The 17485-nt window shown below is 46.3% G+C and overlaps 1 protein-coding gene across 2 annotated transcripts in view; it reads right to left on the bottom strand.

The window, feature by feature from the left end:
- MAP7D2 (MAP7 domain containing 2) overlaps window positions 1-17485 on the bottom strand; it is a 148668-nt gene that overhangs the window by 49027 nt on the left and 82156 nt on the right. For both annotated transcript variants that reach the window (XM_033950470.1, XM_033950471.1), the window contains exon 5: window positions 6260-6370. In XM_033950470.1, coding sequence (XP_033806361.1) covers window positions 6260-6370 — 111 coding nt within the window. The remainder of the gene's footprint in view (window positions 1-6259; window positions 6371-17485) is intronic.

Raw genomic sequence — 17485 nt, 5'->3', positions numbered from 1 at the left:
AAGTTTCCGGCTAAAAGTCAGTTCAGTAGTTGTGCGGCAGCAGCAAAGAAAGCAAATAGAATGTTAGGAATTACCAGGAAAGGAATGGAAAACAAAGATGAAAATGTTATAATGCCTTTGTAACGCTCTATGGTACGGCCACACCTCGAATACTGTGCAATTCTGGTATCTCAAAAAAGATGTAGTGGAATTAGAAAAGGTGCAGCGAAGGGCGATGATAATGATAAAAGGAATGGGACGACGTCCCTATGAGGAAAGGCTAAAGCAGTGGTCTCAAACTCGTGGCCCGGGGGCCACATGTGGCCCGCCAGGTACTATTCTGCGGCCCGCAGTCTGTACTAGTGCTGCCTGCTCTTTGCAGCGTCCTCCGGCTTCCCCCCTGGCCTCCCGCTCTTACCTTCAGATAATTACTGTTGCCTCCGGAGAGGATTGTCGGTGCCACAGCGATCCTTTCAGGCTGTCATCGTCCTCAGCAACACGTTCCCTCTGCCGCGATCCTGCCCCTGACGTCAGAGGAGGGGCGGGACCGTGGCAGAGGGAACGTGCAGTGGAGGCCGATGGCAGCCTGTAAGGAACGCTACAGCACCGGCGATCCTCTCTGCAGACTGTGGTAATTAGCTGAAACTAAGAAAGGGAGGCCAGGGGAAAAGCTGGAGGATGCTGCAAAGAAAGGAGGAACATGCAGGCCTTCGGGGGGGGGGGGGAAATATTTATTAACTATAAAGAGTTTTACCTCATGCATAATTGTAATTTCTTTAATAAGACATTAACTATTATTTTCTGCGGCCCTCCAAGTACCGACAAATCCAAAATGTGGCCCCGCAAAGGGTTTGAGTTTGAGACCACTGGGCTAAAGTGACTAGAGCTCTTCAGCTTGGAGAAGAGACGTCAGGGGTGATATGACAGAGGTCTATACAATACTGAGTGGAGTGGAAAGGGGTAGATGTGAATCACTTGTTCACTTTTTCCAAAAATACTAGGACTAGGGGGCACGCGATTTAAAACAAACTGGACAAAATATTTCTTCACACAATGTGTAATTAAACTCTGGAATTAGTTGCTTGAGAAAGTGGTGAAAATCAGGGTTTTCAAAAATGGTTTGGATAATTTCCTAAAAGAGAAGTCCTTCGGCCAGACATGGGCAACAAGGGCCGAAATCAAATCAGGTTTTCAGGATTTCCCCAGTGAATATGCATTAAAAGCAGTGCATGCAAATAGATCTCATGCATATTCATTGGGGAAATCCTGAAAACCCGACTGGATTCCGGCCCTCGTGGACCGGAGTAGCCCACCCCTGCTTTAGGCCATTATTGAGATGGCTAAGGGAAATCCACTGCTTATTCTTAGGATAAGCAACATACAATCTGTTTTACTATTTTGGATCTAGTTAGGTACTTAGGACCTGGGTTGGCCACTGTTGGAAACAGGATGCTGAGCTTGATGGACCGTTGCAGTATTTCATTTCTTATGTTCTTAAATTAACTCATAGTGCCGCGTTCATACACAACCTCTTGAAATGGCATTTCTCAAACCAGTCTGGTTTTCAAGATATCCATAATGAGATAGATATTAGCCTGGCTTTCAGGAAGTCCTTCGCGCACTAGAGCAGTGGTTCCCAACCCTGTCCTGGAGGACCACCAGGCCAATCGGGTTTTCAGGCTAGCCCTAATGAATATGCATGGAGCAGATTTGCATACCTATCACTTCCATTATATGCAAATCTATCTCATGCATATTCATTAGGGCTAGCCTGAAAACCCGATTGGCCTGGTGGTCCTCCAGGACCGGGTTGGGAACCACTGCAACTAGAGCAGGGGCCCGCAAACTTTCTCGAGCCACGGCACACTAAACATCTGGAAGTGCGCAGACGTCGCCGTGATGATGTCGTGCACGTGCATGATGTCATCATGTCGACATCCGCACATGTGCGAAGGCCCTCCAGATGGGTCCTAAGATGCCAGTGGAGGGTGCCAGCAGGAAAGAGGGCGGGAACGAAGGAGAGGCGCCGACACTGGCTGATTGCCTACAGGATGTGCCTCTCGCCGCAAGAGACACGTCCTGTAGACAGTCAGCCAGTGCCGGTGCCTCTCCTCCTCCCCGGTGTTCTGTGGCACGACTGAAATCTCAGAATGCACACAGCTTGCGATACATTGCACTAGAGCAGGGGTAGGGAACTCCGGTCCTCGAGAGCCGTATTCCAGTCGGGTTTTCAGGATTTCCCCAATGAATATGCATTGAAAGCAGTGCATGCAAATAGATCTCATGCATATTCATTGGCGAAATCCTGAAAACCCAACCTGGAATACGGCTCTCGAGGACTGGAGTTCTCTACCCCTGCACTAGAGGGCACTCCAGAACAGGCTTGAGAAATGCTCTGTCACATTTCATCTCTACAGGGTGGCAATTTGTCTTAAGATCTTGGTTTCCTATCTATGACTCTTCTAGACATTAACACCAAATTATCGGGGTGCACTGTGCCTGACCAGAAAAGGAAACCAAACTTCTGTGGTTCCATCAAGAATAGGGTTACCAGACGTCCAGATATACCCAGCCACATCCTATTTTTAGAGGACTGTCCAGGCTCCAGACGGCTTTTCAATACCCGGCACTTTTTTTCTGGGTTTTGAAAAGTGTTGAGATTGAGCCCAGTGACATCACACATCCACACGTGTGCAGATGCCCTCCAGGTGCGGCCCCGAAGAGGCGAGGTTTGCACGAGGCCAGGGTTGGGGAGCAGAACGAGGCAGGTCTGTGGGCGGTACGATGGTATGGGGCGGGGCCAGAGGCAGATCAGGGTGGGGCTACACATCCTCTTTTTTTCTCCCCTTCAATAATCTGGTAACCCTAATCAAGAAGCACATACCACCATTCTTTTTAAAATATTTTTAAGTCAGCCCGGATGGGGATTACTGCGTCGCATTCTTGCCCGAAATGCAATCAGGCTCACGCATCTTTGAGTCACATGTTTTGGGCCTGCCCCGCAATCCAACAGTTTTGGAGACATCTTGGCCTATATACCACATCGCTTTGGGGAAGGCGATGGCTTCCGCAACCCAGGGCGTTATTTGGATTTTATAATATAGCCTCGCCCAAACCCAGGGGAATGTCAGCATTTATCTCCAGAGCCCTTTTGATGGGAAAAAAAGCCATCCTCACCCACTGGCTCTCCCGTGATCCCCCGTCATGTGCACAATGGAGATCCCTAATGATAGTGCACGCGACACTGGAGAGACGCATGGTGGGAGACTTGACTCTTGGCCCGGGTCGCAAATTTTGTCAGGTGTGGGAGCACTTCTGGCGGGACCTCACACCGCGTGCTCGCAGTAGACTTTTGAATCTTTAAGATTTTATTCCCACTCTCAGCTGTTGGACTGGCCATGGATTCTGGGGGAGGGGGAGGGGAACTGATTATATTGTTGAAAATGTTATTTCCCGAATGGTACTACTGTTTGTATTTGCTTCTTACTGCTGGAATAATAAAAATCATTTAAACATAAATATTTTTAAGTGTGAACATTTTTTTTAACCGGAAATTTAGAGTCCAGTACTTGCTAACTCATTGTGTCTGACAATGAGTCAGCAGAAGGGCAAGCTCCTCTCATCTCTCTGTCCCTTTTGGATACATAGAAAAGCACATTGTAAATAAGACATAGGCCTTTCACTCAAATGTGCCACAGACAAAGTGGTGAAGTATTTGGGAAAATAGCTGGTAGTCTAAGCCAAAATGCACCTCAGAACTAGCCACCAAGATAATGGCAATTGCTAGTTTGAATGTGTCACAGTTTTTAGAATCATCTAAAGACATAATAGGTAAGCGAGCAACTCTTCTCGTGACCTTCAAGACAGAGCTTGAATAACAAGATATTTTAAAATTATATTTTTTGAAAAAACAAGAGATGTTTTGTGGTCAACGGGTGATAATGTTTCCGGATGTCTCTAGACAAACTCAGTTTCAAAGGAAACAGTTCCTTCAACTAAAGCCTAAGGTTTTGGCAATTGGAGCTACTTTCTTTTTGAAATTTCCATGCAAATGCCTTATTTCGTATGGTAGTGATAAATATGTGTTTTATGCTCCTATTTCTTAACGTGTCCCCTCTGAAAATACTTAAACAGTATATTGTATTTCAAGATTCTACATACTGTAATTTCACTGACTATCTGAATATTCAATCACTGATCTCTTCAAATGTAAACCGCCTAGAAGTGGCACGATTATTGGCGGTATAGAAGAATAAAGTTATTATTTAATTCTAGCAGTATGCTGCTGAATGCATTGAAAGGTCAGAAGTCTCAATCATAGGCTTGAGGCACGTAAAATTTTTATTTTAAAATATTGCACTTAAGACCCTGACGAAAGCAGCACATTTGAATTTACCTAAAGTCCTGTTCCGCACTGTTTTGCCATTTCCCCTGACGAAGCCGACAGAGGTGAAACGGTGGCCCCGTCGGGTCTTATTTGGTTTATCCCCAAGCTACATCATCCCTCACTTCTTCCTGAACCACTGCTACAAGAACTCCCGCAGAATTCAACTTTTCGCCTTCCCCTCCCTAAAACTATGCCACTCCAAAAACTTCCTTGACAAAACCTTCGCCTTCCAGGCTGCCAAGCTAAACCCATGGCTAGCCCAAATGGTCCTCAAGGCCCCCAACTACCTCGGCTTTAGAAAATTAATCAAAACCCACCTCTTCCACGGCCAGGACCCTTAAGGCCCCTTCTTAATTAACCAAAACCTCTCCCCCTTCTCTACTGTACTACCTCTCCCCCCCTTGACCTACTCTTTCCTACTTCTTCCAACCTCATCTACTTCGTTGTCCGCAACTTTGATCAATTGGTATTGAACCGCTTGTAACTCTGTTTAATTGATGTGAACCGCCTAGAACTCCCTGGGTATGGCGGTATACAAAAATAAAGTTATTATTATTATTATTATTAAGTGCAGTGCCGAATCTCATGATTCCAAAGATAAGTGCGGTTATTCACATCATGCACTATCACTGAATGTTTGATGCTACTTATTCTAAAATCGTATATTTAAAGAATAATTCATTCAATATATTTAAACTATTTAAAGCACTCATATTTACGTGCCACAAGCCTATGATTGAGACTTCTGACCTTTCAATGCATTCAGCAGCATACTGCTAGAATTAAAGGTCTCTGTTGCTAGCAATTGCCATTATCTTGGTGGCTAGTTTCTGAGGTGCATTTTGGCTTAGACTCTGTTTAGCACACCTCTTTTTGTATTTGATTTTTTTTATTTCAACATAGCTGGTAGCCAATGCAAGGGACTGAGGTCGCTTCTGTAGCCAAGTTCCTGGGCTAAAAACTAGATGGACTGCACTTGGTATTCAGATTAGCGTCTGGGATCAGTCTGCCACCCTCCCAGCACGATCACATTTAGAGTTACCAGGTACTTCCACATAAGAATTGCTGTACTGGGACATTCCGGAGTCCATCAAGCCCTGTATGTAACCTATTTCCAACAGTGGCCAACCCAGGCCCCAAGTACCCCAAGTAGTAAAACAGATATTATGTTCCTTATCCTAGGAATAAGAAGTGGATTTCCCCAAGCCATCTCAATAGTGGCCTATGGACTTCTCTTTTAGGAAATTGTCCAAACCTTTTTTTAAACCCTGCTATGCTAACTGATTTCACCACATACCCTGGCAACAAATTCCAGAGTATTCATTATTTTCTCTGGTTTGTTTTAAATCTACTACTTAGTACCTTCATCACATGCCCCCTAGTCCTAGTATTTTTGGAAAGAGTAAACAAGCGATTCACATCTACCCTTTCCACTCCACTCAGTATTTTATAGACCTCTACCATATTACCTCTGAGCTGTCTCCTCTCCAGGCTGAAGAGCCCTAGCTGCTTTAGCCTTTCTTCATAGGGAAGTCATTCCATTCCTTGTATCATTGCCGTTGCCCTTCTCTGTACCATTTCTAATTCTGCTATTTTTTTTTTTTTTAGATAAGGCAAACATAAGAGAGGTGCTGGTCTTTCCCCAGTCAGCTATAGACATGTTATTCCAATATCTCTAGACCCGTTATTGCAAGTTCTCTAAAAGAAGCATGAGCTGCGAGTCCAGAGCTGCAAATGGGGCAAAACCAGGCCTCGCTCAGAAACCCTTTAAACCACTTTTGGAAGATACATCAATGGGAAGGCTAGAACAGACCAGCTGGCCCGAAAGGTGATGCATTTTGGTAGAGAAGAAAGAGGAAAGAGACACGGGGGTGGAGCAGGCTTTTCACTTGCCTCTGTCTGGGGAATGCATAATGGCCGCTGTGGAGCAGGAGAGCCGCTTACTGATGGCTGACTCCATTTGCTTTGGCAGGTTCACCGCAGAAGCGGAAAGTTTGTCGCAAGCTGCAGAGAGATGCATTGAAGACATTTACATTCAAGCCACTGAACAGCAAGGTCTTTCTCCCCCCCCAAACAAAATCTACCCCCCCACCTCTGCCTTTCCATCGGGCTCCTTGACCCGGTCACTCTCAGAATCCCCCTAGCAGGCTGGAGAAAGAGAATGAGGGGGGCAGAGGCGTGCGTAGAGAGCACACTCTTCCTCATTTCAGTTGAAAATTCAAGCTCACTTTGCTACCGTGTTACAGCTGCATGAAAGTCTCTGTTTACTTGCTAGTAGAAAATGACCCGGTGACAAAATTCATCACCGTTCCCGTCCCCGTGGATAACCGTGGAAAACCATATTCATGTCATTCTTTAAGGAGAGAGGGAAGAATCAGAGTATGAATGGCCACAACTAGAGAATGACACGGTGACAAAATTCATCACTGTTCCCGTCCCTGTGGATAACTGTGGGAAATAATCCCATGTCATTTTTTAGTGTCTATTTCAGCCTCAGTCCTTCTACACCAGCATTCTTCAAAGCAAAGCTTGAGGGTCAGTGGTTGTGGCCATTCATACTCTGATTCTTCCCTCTCTTCTTAAAGAATGACATGAAGATTGTTTACCGCGGTTATTCGCAGGGAAGGTAACGGTGATGAATTTTGTCACCGTGTCATTCTCTAGTCACAACCACTGACCCGCAAGCTTTGCTTTGAAGAATGCTGGTGTAGAAGGACTGAGGTTGAGATAGACACTGAAGAATGACAGTCTCTGGTATCCAGAGCAGATATTGTGATGTCATAATGCCTCATTCCACCAGTGCCTAAGAACCAATCACATCAGTGATGTCACAATGGCTTCATTATCCTTGGCTCCCATAAGAATCAGAGTATGAATGGCCACAACCACTGACCCGCAAGCTTTACTTTGAAGAATGCTGGTGTAGAAGGATTGAGATTGAATTAGACACTAGAAAATGACATGGGATTATTTCCCGCGGTTATCCACGGGGAAGGGAACGGTGATGAATTTTGTCACCGTGTCATTCTCTAACTGCCAGCTCTTCACGGCCGCTAATTTTCCTCAGATATACTGTACATTTGACTGAGGACAGAGGGTCTCTTCCCTTTGCCCTTACTCCTGATTCCCCACTGTTCTGTCCAAAACATTTTTTAGTCTTTGAATAAAAAGATCTGTAGACCTTATAGAGGTCAACTGCATAAAGCCATTTTTGCAGATCAATGGCCCTGCTAGAAACTACTGGCCAGTGCAAGAAGTATACATGATGACATCAAGTGGGCAGAGTACACAAATATGTTCTAGGTGATCTTATATTCCGCCAAACCCTCCAACGTGGAGTTCGAGGAGGCAGGTTACAACAGCACCATCGTTGCACAGAAATTAACACACAATGCAGGTAGATTATAAAACATGTTGATTCGCATTTGTAACTGAATAATCTAGGCATACCTGCTTGAGATCAGTTGTGATTAAAAAAAAAAAAAAAAAGAGGAGGCCTTAGGCATTCTTACGTGGGTCTTTCCCATGCGCTAAGATCATTTGAACCGATGCCAGAAAACGGCCAGTTTTCCATGTTCTGAATTCATGGCCATACGCTAAGATCCCACTTACATACACCAGGAGATCAAACCCTCGTACATTACATTACATTAGTGATTTCTATTCCGCCTGTGCCTTGCGGTTCTAGGCGGATTACAAATTAGAAGAGATCTGGACATTACCGAGAGAATTACATAACAGTGATTCATGTATTTTACATGGTGTGGTAGAGGATTATAAATTATAAGATATCTGGATTTTTCCGAAAGAATTACATAGCAGAGAATCAAGTGATAACAGGATACAGTGGAGAATATCAGTATATACAGGTTACAGAAGAAAAATTACCTAACAATGAAGGAAGAAGCTTGTTGGATACTGAAGGTAGATGCTTATTTAGGAATTAGAATATTTTTGGAAGGTAAGGTACTAGGAGTTGACTAATGTGTTATTTACGAGAGGGAGAGCATGTGCGAAAGGGGAGGAGATTAGTTAGTAGGGAAGTGTTTTTTGAATAGAAATGTTTTGATTTCTTTTCGAAACACTTTGATGTCTGTTGTTTTGATCATCAGTTTGGTGATGGTGGGGTCAATTTTCGCTGCCTGTGTCGCTAGAAGACTGTCGTATAGTTTCTTACGTCGGGTACCATTATGAGGGGGGAAGGTGAATAGGTTTTGAGTTCTCCTTGATATGGGTGAGTGGTAGCGGTATAGGCGGTTGTTTAGGTAACAGGGGGCAGTACCATGGGTTACTTTAAATAGTAGACAATAGAACTTGAATTGGGTTCTTGCTTTTATCGGAAGCCAGTGAGAGTCTACATAGGCGGGGGTGATGTGGTCAAATTTGCTGAGACAGTAGATGAGTCTGATGGCTGCGTTCTGAACGGCCTGTAGTTGTTTTATCATGTTGTTCCGTAAAGGTTCCCAATTAGTGCTCAGAGAACCCGTTGCCCACTACTAAAACGACTCATTTCTCAATCACTGCACTAAACGTGCCTTTAAGAGGTCCAAAAACAGGTCTTCTTCTTATACGCAAAACTTGCTTTATAACGTCAAAAAAAAAAAAAAGTATCCTAGACGAGATATTTTCCCACAGAGATGCCACAAACACCTGCCCTAAGTCCCCTTCCCAAGCCAGTAAATACAAAGGCTTCCGGGCCCTATCCTGATGCACCCATTTATACAACATCGAAATGCGCACTGGGGACCCCAAAAGCTGCTCAAAGTCAGAACAGCTATAAGCCGCAGCATCAGCCCTTTTAGCCTTCTGCAGTGGCTTTGTTGGGGTTTCCCTCTGGAGGGGCAGATGACACCCAGGATAGACTGGTACGGTTGGCCTTCACAGCGGCTAGGCTGACTGTGGCTCACCACTGGCGCAGTACCGCTACACCTACTTTGGCTCTAGTGCGAGAGAAATTGGGCTGGGTGTGTGAGAAATACCGGCTCTCGGCCTTGTTGACTAGAAAATGGCAGCAATATTACGATATTTGGGGGAGATACCTGGCAGTGGAGGGAATGGATGTGGACAGTTCTGTTGTCAGATGAAGTAATGGTTCCGGCCAGGATTGGATCTTTGGGGGGTTTGTCTTATTGGGGTTCTGTGATCTTTTGTCCCCTTCTTTTCTGATTTTTCTTCTTTTCCTCTCCTTGGGGTGCTACCGTGCCTACTGGTGGTGATCTAGGGTTTCCGGGAGGTGCGGGGTGCTGTTTGCTGTCACTGGGGGGGGAGGGGGGTTTGGGGGGGTTGGGAGGGGGAGGGGGGTGACATCAGGAGTTTTGTTGTTCTGCAGATTGCCTGCCTGTACTGTTGTTGGATTTTCCTGATGTTTTGCTGTGCTGTTTTTTCTTGTCATAAATAAACAATTGCAAAAAAAAAAAAAAAAAAAGTGATAAAGAGACTGAGCTTTTGGTGAAGACATTGCATTATAAATTCAGGAGTCCGGACGCCTTTCGCTAGTCGCTGCTTCAGAGAACCCTCATCATAAAGGCATCAAGATAGTAGCAGAGGTGTAACAAGAACAGACACGGAGTGGGCAAAAAAGGCCTTTATGACGAGGGTTCTCTGAAGCAGCGACTAGCGAAAGGCGTCCGGACTCCTGGGTTTAGAATGCAATGTCTATTTTTCTATAGTTGTTACTGAGGTGACATTGCATACTTTAAAGTCATCTGTCTTGACCTCTTTGAAAACCCCCCCGAATATAAATGATAATTAGCATTTTCTGTGCGTACAGTGTGCTTTGCGTTTTTTTTTTACATTTTTATTGTTGGTAGATCATTTTGACTTGGTCATTTTAAAAGTAGCTCGCAAGCCAAAAAAGTGTGGGCACCCCTGCTTTTCAGCATCGGGGCCTGAATGAATAGCTACTGGTGGGGAGCGTCATATACTGATGCTAAATAGACATTAACCCCCAAAAAACCAGGCGCGAGAGAGCATTGTTTCTTTAAACATTGACTACAGCATTGAAAAATAAAACCCTTCCTATACTAGCGCGTAGCGTGGGTTTTAGTGCCGGCAGCAGCGGTAACTGCTCAGACACTTTCCTATGAGCCTCGGGGTGGCGGGACAAAAGCGCGCAAGACTTTGGCGTGCCAATATTGTAGCGTCAATAATTCGGTGCACCGCCTAAAAAGTTACTTTTAAGGAGCTCCGATGGGGGATGTGTGTGTGGGAAACCCCCCCCCCACACTTTACTTCATACTCCTTGCGCTGCCGTTGGGGGGGGAGGTGCAACCCCCCACATTATAGAGAAAACTTAACTTTTCCTAAAAAAATCAAGAAAAAGTTAAGTTTACTTTATAATGGAGGGTTCCAACCCCCCACCCCCAACGGCAGCATGAATAGTATGCAGTAAACTGGGGGGGTTCCCCACTCACACCCCACGTCGGAGCTCCTTAAAAGTAACTTTTTAGGCGGCGTGCTGGGGTCTTGCGCCGATTTGTCTGCACTGCAATGTCGGCGCGACGAAGTCCCACGTGCGAATGACTATGAACCAGCCTCGGAGCAGTTACCGGCGCTGCCAGCGCTAAAATCCGTACTACGCATTAGTAAAGGAAGGGGTTATTTTTCAATGCTGTAGTCAATGTTTAAAGGAGAAATGCTCTCTCTCGCCTGGTTTTTTGGGTGGAGAAGTACCCCCCCCCCCATAAATTTTGGCATGAAAAGCGAGGACAATTGGACCATGATGGGCTAGCCCAGAGGTGGTCGCAGGACCTGGGCTACAAAGTGCGAAGAGAGATGTGGTAAATTGTCTCCTCAAGTTACAGATCATGAGATGAACTTTTCGTTCTTGTTGCGAATATAGACATGTCTTTGGAACACAATCCCGCCAACCATTAGATCACCAACAGGTCTACTAAACTTCAGGAAGTCGGTAAAGACTCACCTCTTTACCTGACTCTCTTAAAGACCCCCTAACCTCTTAATTTTACCCCAGCAAAATCATAGTACCTCGCTGTGTGTGCGCTTCCACTTGACTTGCACGCACCCGATTCCAAAACACACAAGATCTTGTCTTCCCTCTACGTGTACCTTCGCCAAGAGTGCCTTAAAATTGCCCTTTGCACTGAATGTATTTGCCCTAGGCAACAAATGTATTGTATACACATATGACCTTATCGTTCGTCTTGCTACTGTGCTCACCCCCTAAACATGTACTCAGTCCTACACGCAGCACCTAGGAATTATCTCACTGTTGCCGTTCATCCTCTCTCTCGGTTGTTCTGTATATCTGCTATGTGTGAATTTGGAACTTTGTTGCTATCCTTCCACTATGTATGCAAAATTGTTACCCGTTCTGGGCTCTTCTGGATGGATGGGCTAGAAAATGGACTAAATAACTAGAAAGTGAAAATTTGTGCTACCGATCAACGTGTTAAGGGTTCTCAACCGCGGGCTATGCTCGGACGCTCATTTTGGACTTGTCCCAAGGTTGAGTCCTTTCGGATAGCGCTTGCTGTCCGTATTCCAGCTATGTGGAAGGGTAAATGGCAACTGCAACCTCAATTACCATTAACCACAGTGTCGCATGACTTTCCAGCACTTCAGGGCTACCATAGATCTCTCTCTCGAGCCATCCTGATGGACAGGAAGAGTATTTTACTTTGTTGGGTTACCAAAGAGCCCAGTTCCTTAGTGCATCGATGAGATTTGATGGTTACACTTGTATCTCCATTCAAGATCTAAAGTCTACTGTGGGTAAAAATTTTTTAATCAAATTTGGGAACCTTTATGGAATGCAATGACTCCCACAGCTCAGAGTAGACTACTCATATAAATAGATGTCAGGATTCCTGAACATTTGGTGCAATCCCTGTGATATGGTTGTTCCTTTTTCTGTTGCGTTACAGGGGGTAGGTGGTGAGGGGAAGAGGGATGGAAGGGGATGAATTATTACGGTTTTCTGTCTGGATACTGGCAGCTGAAGTTTGCATTGTGTACTATGCTTAATCAAAATGATTTAAGCATAAATACTATACAAATTCTTACATATACACTTCCTCCTCAATATTCGCGGGGGTTAGGGGCAGAGCCGGCCCGCAAATATTGAAAAAAAAAACATGAATAACTTTTAGGACCGACTCTGACCCACCCCTGCCTCCTGGACCTCTTCACACCTTACCTGATGGTCCAGCGGTGAAGCGGGGCAGGAGCGATCGTCCTACGCTCCTGCCCCATGCAGAGCCGTCAACAAAAATGGCTGCTGTGAGTTTCAGCTGTAGGCTCGTGAGACCACGGGAACTCATGGTAGTCATTTTTGTGGATGGCTCTGCATGGGGCAGGAACGTAGGACAACCGCTTCTGCCCCGCTTCACTGCTAGACCACCAGGTAAGGTGTGGAGAGGTCCAGGAGGGAGGCGGGGGTAGTTCCAGGTTTAGAATCTCGCAGATAACTGAAGTCGCGAGTGCTAAACCCGCAAATCTGGAGGGAGAAGTGTATCCCAGAATCTTCTGCATGGAATCAATGCAGCTCACAGCAAGAGGTTTTACATTAATGACTCAAGGTTTAGAGATGAGCAAATTTAACAATGAAGGTTCAGGTTTAGAGATAAGCGATAGATAAGGTTGGGGACAAAGTCCATGAACAGCATTTAGTACTTTAGTTTGTCTTTAACCGTTTCCTGAAGCGACAGCATCCTGCTGCAGCATATCGACCGATATGATTTTGTATTATGGGTCTCAGTTAACCAGGACTTCGCACAACCGGCAAAAAAAAATTGCTGGTGTAAAAATTTTTTGAAAAATCCCCCAAAGCACCAGTGCCAGTATCCTGAGCCACAAAATCTTCCCTCCTTCCCCCAAGCCCCAAGCAGCTACAAACCCACCTCACTCACGTCCAGAAGCACCAGTGGTCCTGAGCTGCAAAGCTCTCCTCCCTCCCTTAAGCCCCAAAGTGGCAGAAGCAATCGGCGGTCCTGAGCCGCAAACTCCCTCGCTCCCTCCATCCATCCCTTTCTCTCTTCCTTACCCGAAGCGTAGCAGTCAGCAGGAGACAGGCTGCTCGCGGCCAGGCCTGGCAGGGCCTTTCCTCTGACACGTCAGAAGCGACGTATCAGAGGAAAGGCCCTGCCAGGGCTTCCCATGAGCAGCCCTGTGCCTGCTGATGACCGCTGCACATCAGGTAAGGAAGAGAGAGAGAGGGAGCAAGAGGGTTCGTGGCTCAGGACTACCGCCTGCTTCTGCCACTTTGGGGCTTGAAAGAGGGAGGGCTTTGCGTCTCGGGACCGCTGCTGCACTGGTGCTTCGGGGCGGGGAGTGGAACTTAGAGTGTGTTAGACAAGGTTTCTAACACACTCTCAATTAACCAGAAAAATAGTTATCAGGTATCCACCAATCTCCTTAGGTGCCGGATAACTGAGATTCCACTGTACTATTTGAACTGTAAATAGTCTGATTTGCCAAAAAAAAAAAAAAAAATCAAAGTTTGCCTCTTTTGAATAACCCAAAAGGCCAATGAAAGGACTGACAGAGGCATCAAGGCCTAAATGTTTGAGAATGAACATCCGCATCATCCGGGATCATTAGGACCCTTTTGGTGGGCAATGCCATAAATCAGTGGGTCAGATTTCCTGCGATAATGGGGAGTCACCCTGCAAACCCTAAATCCTTCCTGTAGCGCACATGAGACTCTCCTGCGACACGGTCAGGGGTCAATTCTATAAAAGGGTGTCAAAAAGCAGCGTAACCAGATTCAACCTGTACGCGCCAACATTTAAGCAGCCCGCTCATACCACGGCAACAGCGCGTGCACATGTGCGCTAAGACACACGCAATGTACGGTTTCCTATAAGTTTTACATGCAAATGTGGAATCTTCCAGTAATTAGAGGCTGACCAAAACCATCTGAGACCCAACCCACAGCCAAAACTGGAACCGGAATTTAAAAAAAAAATGGCATCTCGCAGATCTTCCCAGACTAGCTGTCACCACTTCCCCTTGGAAGAAGGCCAGCAGCTAGTTGGTAACCCAAAAGGCCCTCCCTCGGGCTACCTTTACTTTAAACGTTCTGGTGGTCTAGTGCAGGCAATTCCGGTCCTCGAGAGCCACAGCCGGGTCAGGTTTTCAGGATATCCACAATAAATATGCACGAGATAGATTTATAGAAAAGTAGCACACCCCAGTGTCAGGGCATCTAGAGAGCAATTCTATAAAAGGCGCCTACAGGTAGGTGAGAAATAGGCGCCTAGGTTAGGAGCTTAACTTCATTAGTATATTGACTCAAGGAGTCAGTGCATGCCAATCCATCTCATACATATTCATTGTGGATATCCTGAAAACCTGACCTGGCTGTGGCTCTCAAGGACCGGAATTGCCTAGTGGCTTTTTTTTTTTCTCAGCAACAATGATCCCCAGTCACTCTTGCCCTCGCAGGCTCCAAAATCAAAATGGCTGCCGAGACTTCCCACCCTGGGGGGGGGGGAGGGTAGCGGCAGTAGCAGCAGAGAGTGATTGGGGAGGGGGGGGGCGAAGGGAAAACATTTCAGTTTCAGCTGAAAGTGCATGACCACTTTTGCCTATAATTTGGATTTTAGGTCAATTTTGGTGCCGACTCCAAAACAAAAACTGAAATTCAGTTGGCCTCTACCAGTAACTGATCCCTAACTTTAGGCAAACTGTTACAGAATGGGGGTGGGGAGCTCACTGCCAGCCATGGCCTTCTTAAAGGATAGGCTCAGTAGGCATGGGCCTAGGGCCCGAAATGGTCAGGGGGGCCCGCCAGTGCGGTACTTTAGGGCCTCACCCTTGCTGGATTTGCTGGCAGCAGTGTCGTCATCGTCCTGGGCCCCACCGACCCTCCTATCTTTCCCTCCCTCCTATCACGAGACTCTAAACAGCACCGCAGCTCTCTTTTCAGGCTGCTTCGCGGCTTTCTCCTGCTGGTGATTCCCTTTGGCGCATCACTGATGATGTCATCAGTGACGCACCAGAGGGAATCACCGGCAGAAGAAAGCTGTATCATGATTTTCTGTTAGCGGTGACTAGCCTTGTTTGGCGAAATGCATCGGGCATGGTTCTTGGGAGCACCTTGAATAAACCTGGTTTAAAATCTCTTTATTTTCTGCCAATCTTCTTTTGTTTCGTATTGGATTCTTTGGTGGACTGGTTGCCTTGTTGTTTCGTTACAAGTTGGAGTGGAACGTATTAGAGGACTTACAGATTTGGTTGTTTACCCATACATATGGGTTACAGTTGGTTGATGTTGAGTGAGGCAGTTGAGAGGCGTTGTAAACTTGGTTATTAATGTAGACATATTTCGGATAGTATTAATGATTTACAATATATTTGAACACTTTTATATACGTATGGAAAGAGTTCAGAGTTAAAGTCCTGGGTAAGTAGGTGGGAAGGGAAGGAAGGGGGATTTGTTCAGATATGTTTGGGGGTTGCATAGAAGAAAAATGGTACTAATCTTTGTTTGTTTCGAATTTAAAAAAAAGAAGTAGAAGTGAATAAGAAAACAGATAAATAGAGGCGGGGAGTGGGTGAGGCAGGGGAGAGTCCTGGGGGGCCCAAGTATACTTGTGTGCCTAGGGGCCCTCGAAGATTTAATCCTGCCCTGCTGCCAGCACTGGGTACACATTAGAGCAGTGTCTCGCAAACTTTTTCCGCCACGGCCCACTAACCCGGGGCCACGTCTACAGGGCCTCAGAGCATGTGCACAATGTCATCACGTCGACATCTGTGCACGCCTGTCGATGTGGCCCTGAATTTGAGGGCCTTCCAAAACGCGGACCAACTGCCGGGTTTTGGAAATCCCTTCATCGCCGGATCTCACTGCAAACCAGTGGTCTCAAACTCAAACCCTTTGCGGGCCCACATTTTGGATTTGTAGGTACTTGGAGGGCCGCAGAAAAAAAATAGTTAATGTCTTATTAAAGAAATGACAATTTTGCATGAGGTAACACTCTTTATAGTTTATAAATATTCCCCCCCCCCCCCGAAGGCCTGCATGTTCCCCCCTTCTTTGCAGCATCCTCCAGCTTTTCCCCTGGCCTCCCTTTCTTAGGTTCAGCTAATTACCGCAGCCTGCAGAGAGGATCGCCGGTGCTGTAGTGTTCCTTGCAGGCTGCCATCGGCCTCCACAGCACGTTCCCTCTGCCACGGTCCCGCCCCTCCTCTGACATCAGGGGCAGGATCGCGGCAGAGGGAACGTGTTGCTGAGGACGATGGCAGCCTGAAAGGACCACTGTGGCACTGACAATCCTCTCCGCAGGCAACAGTAATTATCTGAAGGTAAGAGCGGGAGGCCAGGGGGGAAGCCGGAGGACGCTGCATAGAGCAGGCAGCATTAGTACAGACTGCGGGCCGCAGAATAGTACCTGGCGGGCCGCATGTGGCCCCCGGGCCACGAGTTTGAGACCACTGCCGCAAACACACAGCTTGCGATACACCGTATCAGAGACCTGGAATGATTCCCTCAGGACCTGGCCTTGTGACTCATCAACCAGAGGGTCAGCATACAAGAAAAAAAGGAATCTCATTGCCAGTACAAGTATTCAAATGGAAATAGCCTCACAGGGAAAAAAAATCCCACATTAACATAACAGAAAAGCAGTCCTGGTTTACTCACAAAATACATGAACGAGGGATGCAAGTCACAAAGTGGAGAACGAATCTGAAAATGTTCTTTGTGCACAAATATGAAGCATGCAACATGCAATGGTACAATTCTAAATTCGCCAATACATATATGAAGAGAGGCTTCAGCCACGCCCCAGTGTAGCACTGGGCTGAAATAAAGGAAGGTGTGGTCTACAGGAGAGAGTTTCACATGGATGGAAAGAGCACAAAGACACCAATGGCACTGTGATTCTCAGATATACCATTGCAGACATCAGTGGCAGCTGCAGTGCCGGAGGTCACGGGGGCAGGAGGGTGGGTGCAGGCGGCTAAGTCTAGCAGAGGGAATGGGGGATTTTCTGATTCACCTACAGAGCAGAAAATCAGAGCAGACAAAGAAAAGAGGCGATTAACAATTCATCACAGAATGGGTTTAATAAAGGTGCACCTGACGCAGACCATTCAAAAGAGAAGTTTCCAGGAGAAAATACATTTCAACAGCAGGGGAGTACTGGAAACCAG

This window comes from Geotrypetes seraphini, chromosome 6 (genome assembly GCF_902459505.1).
Source record: "Geotrypetes seraphini chromosome 6, aGeoSer1.1, whole genome shotgun sequence".
NCBI classification, from domain to species: Eukaryota; Metazoa; Chordata; class Amphibia; order Gymnophiona; family Dermophiidae; genus Geotrypetes; species Geotrypetes seraphini.
Note: the sequence above shows the minus strand (reverse complement) of the source record. Positions and strands in the feature narration are given on the sequence as shown.